Source organism: Crocodylus siamensis, chromosome 13 (assembly GCF_052110815.1).
Source record: "Crocodylus siamensis isolate JL-2025a chromosome 13, ASM5211081v1, whole genome shotgun sequence".
In the NCBI taxonomy this organism is placed as follows: Eukaryota; Metazoa; Chordata; order Crocodylia; family Crocodylidae; genus Crocodylus; species Crocodylus siamensis.
Window position 1 is genome coordinate 34972827 of NC_143407.1, and position 16442 is coordinate 34989268.

General features: G+C 40.0%; 1 protein-coding gene across 3 annotated transcripts; it reads left to right on the forward strand.

The window, feature by feature from the left end:
• Positions 1-88: 88 nt before the first annotated feature.
• Positions 89-12615, forward strand: RNFT1 (ring finger protein, transmembrane 1). Of its 3 annotated transcripts, none has more exons than XM_090026126.1 (9): positions 89-233; positions 2254-2680; positions 3049-3125; positions 3836-3936; positions 4606-4759; positions 6886-7044; positions 8996-9061; positions 10001-10102; positions 11610-12615. In XM_090026126.1, the coding sequence occupies exons 2-9, from the start codon at positions 2305-2307 to the stop codon at positions 11742-11744; spliced, it is 1170 nt and encodes a 389-aa protein (XP_089882252.1). In that variant the 5' UTR covers positions 89-233; positions 2254-2304; the 3' UTR covers positions 11745-12615. The 3 variants fall into 3 exon arrangements, with proteins under 3 accessions (XP_089882252.1, XP_089882254.1, XP_089882253.1); XM_090026128.1 differs by having other exon boundaries at positions 12161-12615; XM_090026127.1 differs by having other exon boundaries at positions 2254-2650.
• Positions 12616-16442: the final 3827 nt, after the last annotated feature.

The following is a 16442-nucleotide window of genomic DNA, read 5'->3' on the forward strand; positions in this document are numbered from 1 at the left end:
CACTACTCCTCCAGGACCCCCCAGCCCCTCCTCGCCCGCCCCCCACCCCGCGGCAGGGCCACCTGAGGCGAGGCGGCGCGGCGCGGGCCTGGCGCCGTTGCCACAGCAACGCGCCCGCTCGGGGCCTTCCTCCCCGCCCCGCCCGGCTCCTCCTCTTCCTCCCCCGCCCCGGGCGGCCGCCATGGAGGTCGCGGGAGGCCTGGGCAGCCGGGCCGGGCACGCCGCGCCCTGAGGTACCGCAGCCCCGGGGGGAAGGGGTCTGACAAGGGGGAGAGGTATCGCTCCCTTTCCCCCCCATTGTCAACCTCCAGGGTTTAACGTGTGTAGCCGGGTCGTCCCTTCCCGCGGGGGACGAGCTTGCGGCCAGCGGGTTTCGTTTTGTGACCCCTGCGTGTCTAGGGAGGGAGAGGCAATATGATAAACGCTGATTGTTTATGACAGGGATTTGTGTAAACCCGGATCATGTTTTCCTCCCGTTTTTTACGAAGCCCGAGTGTCATAAAAACGGATCGCGGGCAGATTTAGGGCCTTGAAAAGGGGACACGCATATGCCGGGGGCAACGTCATAATTTGCCTGATTCGGGGCAGATGCAGGGTTTTGAAAAGGGAACACGCATGTGACAAGGGGCATCGTCCCATACAATACAATGCATTTTTCTCCAGGTAAAAATGAAGCCAAAGCTTTCTGAATGTGCTCAGGGAGTAGGGCTGGATGAGTCGACTTAAAATGGGTGTGAAAGCAAGTGTAACTTGATAAGAATGACTCAAAACCCAGGCTGTGAGGCTGCGAGAGAGGGATGGCGCAGTCGGGAGCAGCCTGCGGAAGGGGGGTTAGCTTGTTTAGTGGAACGTCAAGACCGTTGACAAGGAAGAGGGCCGTGTAAGGTGAAGAGTTGAGAAGGACTCGGGTAGATTTTAAGGAGCCGTGAAGTCAGTTGACGAAATTTTAGGCAAACAGGTGCTGCACAACTTGCTGTTAGCCCTGAACATTACCAAGAAGTTTTACTGGGCAAGTAATTTGCAAATACAGATATATGTAGATCTGTCTGTGTTAGTCCTCTGTTTTGCGTTTTGGGCACTTTAGATTACGTAAAAATATCAGCTTAAGATTCTTCTTGCAAAGCAGAACGTCTGCGTTTTTCATCCCTGCCTAACTGACAAAAAGGGCAATGGATTTGATCAGAACTTTTCTGCCGGCCTAACAAAAATCATGATGTAGAGGCTAACCATGGAAGATTTCATCTTGAAAGAAGGTAGTTTAAGAAAGGCAATGGAAAAGGGTTTTAATGAGAAATCCCAATAAATATCAGCTGTAGTGTTTTCTACCGTGCAAAAGCTACAATAATACTTGGAAAATCCTAGGATCGCAAAGCACTTTCCAGACATAAAGTTCTGAAATGTCCCAGCATTCCTGGGAAGTGTGCAAAATCCATGTTACAAATGGGAAGGCTGAGGCACAAAACAAACAAATTGCTGAGTGTCAGAGATGAGAATAAAAACTAGGTCTGCTGCTCTCATTATAAGTATGCACTGAGCTGTCGGCATTTTCTTTCTGACCCAGATTCCATACCAGTCCCAGCCTTGCTCTTTATTTTCTGCTTGCTTTCCCCTCTTCGGTCTCCATAAGTCCGCATATGTCCCAGGCTCTTCTGAATGCCTTTTACAAAGTGGACTAACCTGGTTCTGCTCGCTTGCACAGACAGGATAATCTCTTCTGGTAATCCCATAATGGCTCTCTGCCTTCAGTGCTCACTGGCTTTTGATTAGGCTTGTCTGTGGCTGAATACGTATCTTTTTGTATGGTTGTAATTATGCAGACACCCTCCTCCATCTGTATTAGTTCCTTCTCTAATCCAGTGATGGCTTCCAACCTTTTTCTTTAAGCTCATGCAGTTTTAAATTCTCTGCACAGACAGGCTAGTTCATAAAAAACAGGGTCTTCTAACCAGCATTGGAATTTTGTCTGTTCCTGATTTAAGTGAGGGTCCCAGTCCCTGTTGAGGGTGAGAGCACACACTTTTGAACGAGGGGATGTCAGTAGAAGCCCACAAGCAAGACGAACCAAAGGCTCTTTGTTAAGGTAGTTGAAGGAACCATTCCTTGAATAGGTTTCAGTGGTAAAAAAGCACTATTCTTTGCACAGAGATCACCAGGTTGGCCTTATGGCATTTGCTGTGTATTTCAGACAGACAGATCTCTCTAACTCAATAGTGCACTGCTGCTTTAATCATGGCTTTTCCCCCACTTCCTTAGGAGACATAGCAGTGAGACAAAGGAGTCCAGACCAGAGGCAGATCCAACACCATGCAACCCAATTGTAGTCATTGCCACAATTCCCCAGGAAACGGTGATGGTTCCTTGTCCGCTCAGAGTGCGTATGCCACAAGACTGCCAGGAGAAGGCTCATCCCACCATGGTGGAGATGTTCACATCCAGCTAAACTCTGTTTTGGGAGAAGCTGGAGAAAATACTAGTTCCAGACACACAAGGTCAGGTTCCCAGAGCCGCTCGCATGGCCACTCCCACAACGAGGCAAGGGGGCCTGAAGAATCGTCCCTGGACTTTGAGGAACACAGTGGCAGCTCCCTCTCCGAGCTCAGATACCTCTTCCAGTGGCTGCACAAAAGTCTTCCGTACATCCTGATTCTAGGTGTCAAACTGATCATGCAGCATATAATCGGTAGAGTATAACAATGTATGGTGCGAGAAAATTGCTCCTTTTTTTCCTGCATTAAATCTTGCTCCTGAGAGTGCCTGAAGTAAATTTGATTTACTTCTAGCTTAATTTTAATTTGATTTCTTCACTGAAGATCAGAGAGATTTACAAAAAGCACATTTCAATCACTTATCTGTTTTTCTTATGTTACCATATACAATGTGCTTAATTATTTTAGCTTGATTGCTTGAGCCGTTAAAATTTTATTATGGTTATTGCAAGTACATGTTGGAAGTAGCCATTTAATTTTGCGCTGTCTTTTTTTTTTTAATTCAGTTCAATGCAATTTCTTATTTTCCTTCATCATATAACTGACCCTTTTTTCCTAATAGGCATTTCTATTGGAATTGGGCTGCTAACAACTTTTATGTATGCAAACAAAAGCATTGTAAATCAGGTTTTTCTAAGAGTAAGTATGGCTGTTGCAATGAAGTTGAAGCATTTTAAAATGTAATTGTTACAAAGCCTTTCATTTTACAAAGCCTTTTTGAAGAGAAATGTGAAGCAAGGTCTTATTTCCTTAGTAAACAAAATAGATGCATCTTGTAGGATTTGTGAAATATAAATGGTGTTTTAGCTAAGGATAACATCTTAACACTCTTGGATACTAACTTACAGCTTGTCAGATAAGCATACTTTGCACTAATTAAAAAGAACTGTGGGTGCAAGTGTTTTTCTGACTTAGTATAATGGAGTGACTCCTGATGATGCTGTTGCAGTTAAGAGACAGGAATTCTCTACTATATTTTAAAATTTGTTAAAATCCCCATGTGCTATGCAGAATTTCTGCTTGATCCAAATCTTGTTACTGAGAAAACAGAGAAGTTTGAGCAGCTTGCGCACACAACTTGACCACTGCATCAAAAGTCGCCCGTTAAGCCTTTGCCCGTTTGGTCAGCTAGACACTGTTCCTGCCAGAAAAACCATCTGAGTGGACTCTTTGTTCCATCAAAGTGCACTGAACTTTGCAAATGCCATGATCTTCCAGTGTAGGTCTTTGGCACCTTGTAATAGTTTGATCATATCCAGCAGAGGTAGTTTTATTGGGTATGCAAGAGAATTAATTTATGACCTTTTGAGAGACAAACTATTAATATATTTTTAATGCGTGTCTTACAGGAACGGCGCTCCAAGTTGCAATGTGCATGGTTACTGGTATTCCTAACTGGATCGTCTCTTCTCTTGTATTATACCTTTTACGCTCAGTCACTTTATTACAGGTAATTAGAAAAACATCTATATTATACTGATAACTTTTAAATTGTGGATCTCTCTATGCTGGTATGTACATAGGTTTCTGCAGTCCCGAGCCTGTGCACTTAAATGAAATGTGCTGTGGTGCCCCAAGTCTCTAAAGGGTACCTCTGTCTGTTTCACAACAGCCAACGATCCTGCCGTGTTATTAAGGAGCAGTATTAACGAGATGGCAAAGGGAGCGAGTCCCTATGGGAAAAGATGGGAGTTGCAATATAGTTCTGTGGTGCTCAACTCATCCAGCTGCATGGGCAGGATGAGTTGCACAGGGTTGGTCTGTAAGCCCAGTATGGCAGGTAAGCCAGCCTGTGCCATCTGGTCTGCAGGCCTCCCCATGGGTCTGGAAATTTGGTGGCAGGATGAGCGGCAGGAGTGTTAATTGCTATAGCTGCCGGAGCTGCAGCAATTAATTCTGCTACTGGTTCCCTACTGCCAAATTCCCTGGACTGGTGGGGTGCCTCATGGGCAAGATGATACATATAAGAAAGTGGATTTAAAAGATAAAACATCCCTTCATCTTGCTCCTCTTAGTGTAGTGTAGTGTTTTTCCAAAAAGTGTACTTTTTTTTTTTTAATTAAAGACAACACAGATGCCCTCAGTTATTTCTTGTAACTTTTGATGCTTCTTTTTGTAGCTTAATCTTTTTAAATCCTACCGTGGATTTCATGAACTTCTGGGAGGTGCTTTGGATCGTGGGAATCACAGACTTTATTCTGAAATTCCTCTTCATGGGCTTCAAATGCTTTATTCTCTTGGTGCCTTCTTTTATGATGTCTTCTAAATCCAAGGTAAGAAAATAATCTATAATTTGCCTTAACCTCAAGATCTTCCTGCAGTACAAATGGTTAGTCATGTAATTCCACCTAAAGCAATAGTTTCTTAATTAAAATGCTGCATATAATCTGGCATTACTGCAGAGAGAGAGAGAGAGAGAGAGAAGCCTATGAATTTCATATTCTGCTCTGACTGGCAATTCCTATGGAAGTTTTGTATTCTGACCTGAAAAAGCAGGGTTCGTGCTATACAGGGCCCTTTTTGCTCATCAACTGGGATTAAGACTAAGATCTTAATACAAAAGTGATGTTAGAATTAAAAAAACCCCGTAAAACGATTAAGTAGTATAAAAATTAAACTATTTTTAAATAATGTCCTTAAACTTGGAAGTAACCTTTCTGCATAATATAGGTCAATAAGAGAGGATGTTTGATTACTTAAAATTAGTAAAATTCATCAGTTTTATGGTGGTCTATATTGGTTAATAAGATATTAGTTTTTATCCATTTCTAGAGGTAAGGTATGGAAATGCAATCTAATTTCCAGGGTGGATTAGCAAATATTTGTTTTTAGTTCAATAAAATAAAAATTACCAACATCTTAAACATGGAAGCACTTTCTAAAGTGTGTTTAGATGTAAGGAACCCACATGGGTTGTACTAGCCATATGTTCTCATTAACACTATAGTATGTATGGAGTTTAAGCAGTTTAGGTAGAGACAGAGCAATTTATAATTTAATACAATCTTTGTTCTTTAATTTTGAAATACAAGTAAAAAAAAACAAATCATTAAAAAAATCTTTTGTCACATTTAACTAATGAAAATTCTACCAGATTAGCAAAGAAACCAGTTGTAGCTGGGCTGAAAGGCAGTTTAGTCAAGAAAGCTTACAAAGCTGTGTGGGTATCCCATATTTATCTACAGCTACATAAACTTCTATTGCCAATCTAGTTTTAAAGAACTGAAACACTAAGGAAAAATGTAGGATCTGTGTATTTACTGCAAACCCGAATATGTGTTTACTGCTGTTTTCAACATACAAATAGTTTATTTACAGTTCCATATGATGAGCACTATATAAATATATGGTGGGTTCAATTCAGCTGCCTCTTGGGGGTTCTTGCACTAATTCTGGTTCCCAGTGCTTTTATTTTTTTAAATAACATCAGACAGGGAAATTCCTTCTCAAGAGATCCTTTCTGTTTCTGTTCAGTATTTACTTGTACTGGGTTTGGGTTTTACCCTGTGTCCTCTCGAGTTCAGGTAGCCACACCCTCACTTTTTTTAGCATGTATTAGTTTAATTACTGCATTAATCTTACATTAACCAAGTACAAGGAGTCCATGCCAGAATGTTTAATTTTTTGCATTAGCCCCACTTCTTTTGGGGGCGGAAAAAAAAGGAGAGCAGAGGATTTTAATATGAGGCTTTTAGCAATTGCAGGTAATTGCAAAGGGGTGGAAGGGAGCGGAGTCCTTTATTTAAAAAGAGGCTTCTTAATCCTGACTTTTTCCTCAAGCTTGTGTAGTGGGTGCATCTTTTAAATAAAAACTGTTCTAAGTGTATTTAAATGTTATCTTTGAATTTTTCTTGTGATTGGTTTGTTTTTTTGTAGTGATTATGAAAGGAAGATTGATAGATAGCATTAGTAAGTGGGCAGGCTACATTGCAAAGGCATCCACATTCTGATCTTCTGCATCTTGGTTTTTCTGGGTTGATCCTGAAAACCTCAAGCTAATTTTGCTATTATAATTTCACAATTTATTCTGTGATATGGGTAGATGTCAGCTAAGGACTTGCCAAAGCTCAGAATCGCATTTTTTTTTTTTTTGGTCATGTCAACCTAAGTGGTAAAATGTAATGAATAAATCCTACATGTCATTTAGTCTCCATTCTTCAAACTGCTTTTTAAAAGCCATAGCCTTGGCCCCCTTTTGAAGGAGTCTGATGTGTTCATTGAGGAGTATTGTGACAAAAATGATTTTTCATCACTCTAGTTTCAAAATAATATTTCGTATCTGTTGGGTACTTGGTAAGATACAAGAAGATGAAAGTATTCAAGAGAATAAATATTTTAAATGGTTACATTAAATATTACATTCTTTGTGTTTTAAAGATTCCTTCTTTGTCTTGCACAGGGCTATTGTTATATGCTGTTAGAAGAACTCTGCCAGTATTACCGCATGTTTGTCCCCATACCAGTGTGGTTTCGTTATCTTATTGGCTATCGGGAGCTGGATGGTCTACTAGGGTGGAGTTTTGGGGTCTTGCTGGGTCTACTCTACCTCATCCTAAAAGTATGTAAATCTTATTTCCCTTCTGTGCTTTTAAATATGTTAAAATGTGACTGCAGTAGTTATGGAAGAGATGCAGACGTGCAAAGTAACTTGTTCCTACAGGTTGCCTGGAGCTTGAACCTATTAGTTGATGATCTTATTTCCCTTAGTTTTAACAAATACAGCTTTCCAAAATCAACATGAAGATGTGCTAAGTCAGACACTAAATCCATGTACCCTCCTTTTCCAGGCTGACATGACTGATATTTTACAGTCTAAAAAATTGCTGCCTCAGCAGAATGGGCAAGGACAATTTTTGCTTCAATTAGCTGTAAATGTCAAGCTAGCTACATACGTAATGTGCCCCATGACTTAATAACATTCACTGCATTACTCTCGTTGTTGGAGTGTTCAAGTTCTGGGTGTGAGCATTGCACACTCAGAACCAAGATGTTCCTTGGAGGGGAGGGGACGAGAAGTGGCAGGACTGCTCCCAATCCTGTTCCTCTGAGAGATCTGCCTGGGTTAGGCAGACTTCATCGGTCCATTGTGCTTTGGAGTGAGCTTTATAATAATATGGAATCGTGTTGTTTTTTTTAAGTCTAGGATATTGGTTATGTGCACATATTTTCCCTTGCTGTTGGATGTCCATGTGCCCTAGCAATGCCAGGATATATTTCTGAATAAATCATTTAGGATAAATTTTAAATGGAGTCTTTTGTCAAGCCTTTGAGTACCTTTCAGAGTAATGCAAAGCCTCTAGGGATGGAAAATAAACATAATAACATTTCTGGCGGGAATGTAGAGTGAGATTATTAATTATTGCAAGTTATTAGTTAATGAATGCACAGATGCGAACCAAATATGCCTCTTAAATGTTACCATAGACTCATAGCAATCAGTGTGTAAACATGTTGCCAAGGGTAATGGGCAGATTTCCAGTCAGTGAAACCTCAAACTGGAAATTCTTGCAGCAGGTAAAATTGTTACTTTTGGCTTCAATTCCACTATCTTAAATTATCATGCAATCTAGTTTTCTTTCAGCTTAGCTTAAAATGTCGTCTTTGAACTCTGGTGTGGTAAAAAGAAGCCTTTTGCCTGATGCAAGGGCACTTAACAAACAGTACTGATGACTTGAACATCTCCTTTTAACTCCCATTAACTCTTGGTATCAGAACTTGTGGTAGAGGTGATATCTTTTATCAGACCAACTAGATTTTTGCAAAAAAAATAATTCTTTTAATTGCAAGCTTTTGGGCACAATCCAGTTGGTCTAATATAAAAGACGTCACTCTACCACAAGTTTTAATTCCTTTTGCATGTAGACCAATACAGCTACAGCCTGGATACCATTAACTCTTGTTGGAATTTGGGCACCTAGATTCCTTTATCCATATGAAAATCTCCTACACTCTGCTTTTTTGACCTACTCAGAACAACTTCTCGGTATGGTAGAAATTATATAAATACCGAGTCCTTTGTTGCATATACAGATATTTCGCTGTTACATTCTAAATCTCCACTGAGGATTTGTGAACTAGAAAATGTTTCAAACCTGAGACTCGATCAAATTTGAGTGGATTTTTACGGAACACACACACAAGTCAAATTTCCAACTCCAGTTGGGGATGCTGTCACTGCTTAAAAGTCCTTTAACGTTAAACTATTTATTTTTCAGGTGATACTTTTCAAAACAATTGTTTCTGCTTCAATCAGAATCGAGATGAAAAATTTAACTCTAAGCAACTGAAATCGGGATCATAAGGGCTAATTTTAATAACAAGTGGTGGTGCTAGCCTCCCTGATGCATTTACTACGTCCAGACAACAAGTTAAACCCTGAAAAATACAAGTTTGAAGTGTTTAGTAGGATTTCAGTGCTGGGACACTCTTTTAAAACCCGCATAAAAGGTTTGAAAAATTCTCTTAGAAATAATTATTAATCTGGACTCTCTTTCTTTTCTCTGTTTCAGCTTTTGAGCTTCTTTGGACAGCTCAGAAACTTTAGACAGGTTTTACGGATATTTTTTACACAACCAGTGAGTATTGGTTTCTATATAAGAACAGAAAAATGAACCTAGCTCATATATCAATATGCTTCTTTTTAGAATTTAGCTTGTTGCTGCATACCACTATATGACTTTGTCATGTTCTTGAAACAAAACAGAGTTAGAATCTTAAAAGTAATCCCACTAGCTATTCCCTTCTATAGTATATTACACTGTAAAATTAATTCAGCCCATGATCATAAGGCTGAGAAATTCGGTTACTTTAAAGGTGAACACACTTTATTCTGTGCAAAGCACCATGAGATTAGTTATTTTCAGTAACATCTAAATAAAAAATCCTGATGTGATTGATATGTTTTCAGAATGGGGTTAAATATTTGTTGGACTCAGCAGCAGAGCTTCATGTTACATCAGCTAACTGAAATGGGAGTCAGCAAGACCCACATTCTGGCAACAGAACTGAAGTTCTCTCAGCTGTCTCATTCACAATTACAAATTGCCAGATAAAAAGGTTTTGTTCTATTCTAAGCTATTGGGTGGATAGCAACATTTATTATAACTTAATCTAGGGCCCACAGGGCATGCACTGGAATATATGTATGTTTGGGCATAATGCCACTGAACTTGATCAGTACTAGAACAGCATATACTCTCTTCCTAAAGTACTTTTGCTCTTAAGAGCAAGTGGCGTGTCCCTGATTACTGTGTAATGGAAAATGCCAGAAGCAGGAACCACCATTGTAAAGAAGTGTCGTAGTCCCTCCTGTGCTCAGTAATAAGTGATGCCGATGCATCACCGTGTACCAGGGCATGTCGGTGCCCATGTAGCATCTTACAATTGAAACATTTAGCAGCCTCCTAGTGCACTAGGGATTGAAGTGTTTTCCTCCTACCACATCCTCTCTCTGATAATTAGTTCCTTATCCTTGGATGCTGAAATATCTGCCACCAAAATCTCTTATTTTATAGCACTATGGAGTGACAGCCAGCAAGAGACAGTGTTCTGAAGCAGACGATATTTGTGCCATCTGCCAAGCCGAATTTCAAAAGCCTATTCTTCTCATCTGTCAGGTAATTCTCTGCAATTCAGAATCCCTTTAGAATCAAAACATGAGGGAGGCTCCTGTTCCGAAACTTTGCACGCACAGCTTATTGGTGGTGTCAGTTGAAGAATAGCAGCAGCTTTATGGAAACAGTTTGTGGGTGCTTTGGAGTTTCCCCTTTCCCCTCCAGTGGGAGAGACTTTTAGACCTTGCAATCTTGTGAATGTTTCCCTACAACTTCCTGTCTTTCTTTTTTAATATATGAAATTATATGTTGATGACAGCAGCTGTCAGCTCTAGTCTGCACAGTTGTTTAGTTACTGAGGCCAAAAACTTAGCAAGATGCTAAAAGGAATTGAAAAAGAAAGAATACACAGCATAATTATGCTAACAAGCTTTGGAAGAGCTTAAATATTAGGCTACAAGAACTAATGCAGTTGCTAGGCAAAAGCCAAGGAGGTAGAAAAGAGACAGGACTGGGACAGGAGCAGGCTAGAGGGATAGGACTGATGCTAGTATCCTTAGAGGGGAAAATGGAGAGAAGAAGCTGTGTTCACTTGAGCACACACTTCTTCAGGGCCTGGAATAAGTTACCCTTCCACTGCTGTTGGCAAATAGCTGTGCACAGCCTGTGCTACTCCCTCGCCTGCCAAGCGCTGGTCTTTGCAGCATAACAACATTGGGGATTACACACATCATGAGTGCTTTCCAAACATTACTATGAACGGAAGGGGTACAATTGTTTCTTACCAGACGTTAAGGTTAAAAGACATTCACTCATTTTACATGCCCAGTTTGAGGCACCTATGACTTGATTGTTTAAACACTTTAGTGTTATATAGTATTGCATTTGTTTAAACCACAGCTTCCATTGACCCAAGGTACATCTGCAAGGCCTCAGCCTTTCTGCAGATCATACGCCGGTTTTTCAATCAGGCACCCAGAAAATGAGGAACACAGAAATAGGGCTAAGCCATGAAAACTTTGGCTTTGCTGCCCAGGAACTTTGTAGCAGAAGCAGTGATAGCTGAAAGGTTCCCTGAAGAATTAGATTCTGTCTGAACCACAAGAGTCTTCTACCTTTTCCTGCAGTCCTTTGTTTCTGTTGCTACTCAGCTTTTCAAATCTGCAGCAAATGAATTGGGGTCCCACAGCCATCTTAACTATATAACCCTGATTCGTCTCTTGGGCAGATGCATCCTGTATACTGAATTAAAGCAGTGTTGTGTTGAAGAAATAGTATGGGATCGTCTAATTAGAGACTGCATCATGAGGCGTGCACACAAGGGGTCCACATTAAGGTTGCATTTCCCAGCTGTTGAGAGCATGACTTGGCAATTTTAGTGTAGATGGAGTGTACGAGAATAGTCATGTATCTCTATAATTGTATAATAATCTAAACAGAGTAACAGAAGAATCATTGCATCTAGATAAAATACGATTCCATGTGTTTTTAGAAAACAGGTTGTAATAAATATTGGTAGAGCTTTTGGGGTCTTGCATGAAAACATAAGAACTTGTTTTTCTCATTACAGCATATATTTTGTGAGGAATGCATCTCTTTATGGTTTAATAGAGAAAAAATATGTCCACTCTGCAGGACTGTTATTTCAGACCATGTTAACAAGTGGAAGGATGGAGCCACTTCAATGCATCTACAAATTTATTAAAAGCATGTCAAAAATTTTAGTTTTGAAATTCACATTTTTTCAGATTAAGGTTTTGCAATGTAATATGGATATTTTTGTATAGCTGGTAAAGGGAATGGGTTTCTAAGGTCAGGAGTACCTAATATTTTTAAGCATTTCTATCAAATATTCCAATACTTGACCTTGAGACATAGCATAGAAATTTAAATAGCCTTTTATAGTGAAAAATCTTGCATTTTAGAGTTAATATACAAAATACCGCATTACTTTGGATATTTTTTCATAACTTCAGAGAAATGTTCAAGTCTTTGAAAGTGCTACACTGTTACTTTCGAGAACTGCTGCAGTATGTATTTTTATATGAAATTCTAAATGGCTTGCAGTATTCCAAATTGTAATACATTGCTATTCTTCTTCTTTGACATTACCAAATACAGCAACTAGATAACTTGGGCTATGATCTTGAAGTAGTGAGTGCCCACAGCTTCTAGAGATGACAGTGAGAACTGCAACCTGCCGCAATAAGTCAAGGCCTTTTGACACGAAATCTAACAGGTCAGAGAAATAAATTCTACTCTCCTAAGTGACCTCTGCAACATTAGCTATTTTTCTTGATGTTGTGGAATGATCCATTAAGACAGAATCCACCCCCCACACCCTTAGGTTCCTGTAGATCCCCAGTGGCCCTTCCTACATCTTACACTTTCCAACCACTGACATTCATTTTTTACTTCATATTTTATAAAGTTTGTATTTTTAAAACAAATCTTTAATACTATATTTTTGTCGAAGAGGTAATCAGATGTTCTTAATGGGCAGAATTGCTTTTATATTGTACTTGAAATTTGTGGTGTATTTAGAAATCAGTGAGAATAAATGCAATTTCAATCAATTTGACTGGTGTATTATGAATGAGCACACAAGACTTGTTAATACCCCATAATTAGTGACTTGTAAGAGGTGAGAGGCATGATAGTTCACTGTAGCTACTATTTGACCCATAAAATTAGGAATTTCTTTTTTCAAAGCCATAATTTACTGGTGACTAATCGCTATACTCAGAAACAAATCATGTTACAATTCTAATTCCTCTACCCCCTGCCTCCTTTTATTCCCCCTCTGTTTTTTGTCAGGCTTCAGCAGGGCTGAATTTAGCTTAATTTGGCTAGAATTTGGGCTGTTGCACTGTTTACTCAGTTGAATGCTGAGGAAAGGTACAGATACAGTATTTAAATGCTTGTTCTTCTAGGGAAAAGTGTGATACCACGTCAAAGATAAGCAAAAGAGAAATCCAGGAGAAAATAAAATAGGCAAATTACTTCTTGGCCACAAGAGAGCTAGCTGCAGCGGTCAGAGACAAAATGCCCATGGAGCTGGAACTGGAGCCCGGCCAGACTGAAAGAGAGGCAGCTAACAGGAGACCGTGCTGGGAAAAATCTTTATAAAGGGCCAACCCAAGCCCTTTTGTTAACACTGATATGGTTTAGGATGTAAATGAAGAGCATTAGGCCTGGTAGCTGTCAGTTCTAATTGACCCCGGTCTTATGACAATAGCGGCCTCTTGGGTTGCTGTTTTGGGTGCATTAGGCAGGGAGGTGCGGTGTTGATCAGGGAGTATGTTTCTTGTGGGTTGGTTGGTTTTGTTGTTGTAAGCAGCTTTGAGTTTTCTGGATAACGATATAAATCTAAACAGCAGCAGCGGCTTACCTTTTGCTTGGGGCTCACCTCAAGTTAAGAATAAATTCAGCCGTGGGTCGCTCTGAAGACTATCAGAAAGTGATTAATAGGATGGCAGAATCCTCTAAGAACCCTTCCAACGTGTGAGATTTCCAGAAGACATTACAACAGCTGACTTCTCATTCTTCAGGAGTAAGGATGGAAGGGAGGGGAGAGAAGTAGACCTGTATTGTGGTATTATCTAGATTGTACCATGCACAGTATTTCTGTTCTCATAAAACAAATTTGCTAGTTTGTAGTTTGCCCCAAGCTTGCTAAGGATCACGGCTGTATTCCTTGTTTAACCTTATCTTATTACTCTTATTACTTCTAGAGCAGAATTCTTGCATTTTAGATGATCAAGCCTACATAAGCACTTATTCCAGACAGGAAAAATGATCTTTGTTTTGCGCTATGGCAGCACAGTGGGAGTTTGCTCAGTCATGCTGCTGAGGAAATAAGTCCTGCTCACTTGCCCCCACTCCATGCACATCGACCCCACACAGAAGGTAATGAGGACACCTGAAGAGCCATTATATTTAAGTGATTAAATACATGCATGTAGCCCTTCACCCTGACTGATTTAAATCAGTTATTTCCATCAGACCTACAAGGGAAAAGTCATTTTTCCTATAACTCTGGATTGACGGGAAAATGCTTATTAATTCAGGCTTTGGTCTTTCTCTTGAAATGCTGGTGCGAAGTGACTTAATTAATTAAAAACGGTCTTAAACTGAACAGGTAACCTCCAGAGAAAATCATGGAACTTATTTAAAGCGTTTGGCATTGGTGAATTCATAGATGCTAGAGTTACATTGTTACTAACGGAGCCACTGATTAAGTCATTTATTTAAGGGACAAACTACACTTCAAACACTAGCAGCTGGGAAACCAAATGCCCAGTAACAGAATGTTGTATTTACTAATTCCAGCTACCTGGAACACTAGGGTGAATCTATTTAGTCTGGAACAAGAGTTATTCTCAGAATAATGCAGATAAAACTTATCAAAACTGCTGTTGTCTTTGATAACATAAGGTTTAAGCACAGGTGAGTTACAAGCCAGGTAGTCTCGACAGTGGAGGGAAGAGAGCTTGACAGGTACAAAAACATTTGGGAAATCCTTAAGTGATGGCTAAATAGAACAATTAAAAAGAATAGGCATCAGTCAGAGCAAGTTTTCTTGTCAGATCAGAGTAATGGGATTCTCAAGAGTAAATTTTTAGTATAAAGTGCACAGTGCTTTACTCAACAGATCAGTTCCCATTAGTCTGCTTTCCAATAAGAAGGCGAGCTGGCTCTGGCCAGTGACTCACCTGTTGGGGAGAGTTGTAAAATGTCTCTGCACCTCAGACTTGTTTCAATTAATTTTACCTGTTGGAGATATTAGGGTTATACAACTTAAATTGGACCTAGTTTACCCTCTTGGCATCATAGCAGTTTTTAAGCTGCCATTGAAAGTTATTTCAGGTGGGAATACAGAACAAATGTTCCTTGGAACTAGATGGAATTAAGGGAAAGGCTTTACAAAATTTCAGTTCCAGTATTAGCTACAAGCAGATATTAGCAGGGGGACACTGTGGGCAATAATAAGAGGGCAGGCTCCACATGAGTCATGTTTTTATTACCAAATCCTCTTTTGTTCTTGCAAACCGCTGTACCTGCTTGAGCTTGTATTGGTTATCTACAGGCACTCAAAAATTTTCAATCAGTCAATCGCGCTCTGGGATGCAGGCAGCACTAGGAAGTGAGCCTTAATCTCTGCTGTTGACAATAGAAGGTATTTTCCCATGAAGCTGTCAGGACTTAATACTTGTTAAAAGTTGGTTTTTTGGAACCTCTCCTCTTCATTACTTTGTTTTTTGACATTTTAGCCAATCAAAACTTGGTGTTAGATGTCAGCTACTTTCTGTCACTAGATTGCACGCTGTGGAAGACTAGGGAAATTGTATCTTCTGTTGGCAGCCTTGAATTCTAATCTGCGTGTATGCCTGATGGCAAGTTAGGTTTTTCAAAGGAGTTGGTTTCATAATAGCAGAGGGCTGGCCCTCCCTCAACCCTCTTTACAAAAATGGAAAAGGTTTGGAAATGGGTAAATCAGAATATCCATGAGACCAGAGAACCACAACTGCTTTTGTTCAAGTCGCAAGATATTTGAATTGTGATGCACCCGTCTGTTGCTTCATACAGACTGAAACAAGAGTGGTCTTGCTAAGCACAGCGAACATAAGTATTGCTTTAAAAGATGTAGGGGACTGGTGCACTATGGAACACTTAAGTAACTAAAAAGCAATGTATGTGCCTAGAGACGTTTAGCATTCAAGAAATTGAAAAAAGCTTACTACATTCAAACATTCCCTGTGCTGCATTCAGCCCCAGCATCCTTGGGGGTGGGAGACAACTAGTTGAGTTGACATGCCCTAGATTCACTGTAAAATACAGTTTTTAGTCTATTTCAAAACATATAAAGTGGCTTGGTAACATTTCCTTAAAGTCAGCTGCTGCATCGACACCAGAGGAATCTTCTCGTAAAGCAAATCAAATTATGCTCACTTTGAACAGAAGAGTTTTAAGAGGACAGTGAACTGTGGGTGCAGACTCTAGCACCACAGGTATCAGTGTCCCCATGCTGAAAAGTGGTGGTGGGGGTGCTCATTTGAGCTCTAAAGCGCCTCTGCTGCCATTTTTCAGTGTGGGGATGCTGATACACGTGACACTTCAGGCAATTTTAATTAGAGCTGCTGTCAGCTAGTCTAATTAACTCTCCGCCTCCCACACAGCCCTGGAGCATGTGTACAAATGCCTTCTGCTGCCAACTTGAGTTTGCTGCAGCTGACTGGGACAAAACAGTGTAGGGGCCAGAAACTCTTTACCTTTCAGTATCTCTCCATGTACATTACAGGATTTACTTTGCTTGCGGATATCAGTGCAATTAGCCAAAGACAGTAATTTTACCAAAATCAAAGTTTATTAATCAACAGAAAAAAACCAAACTAAAAAGATA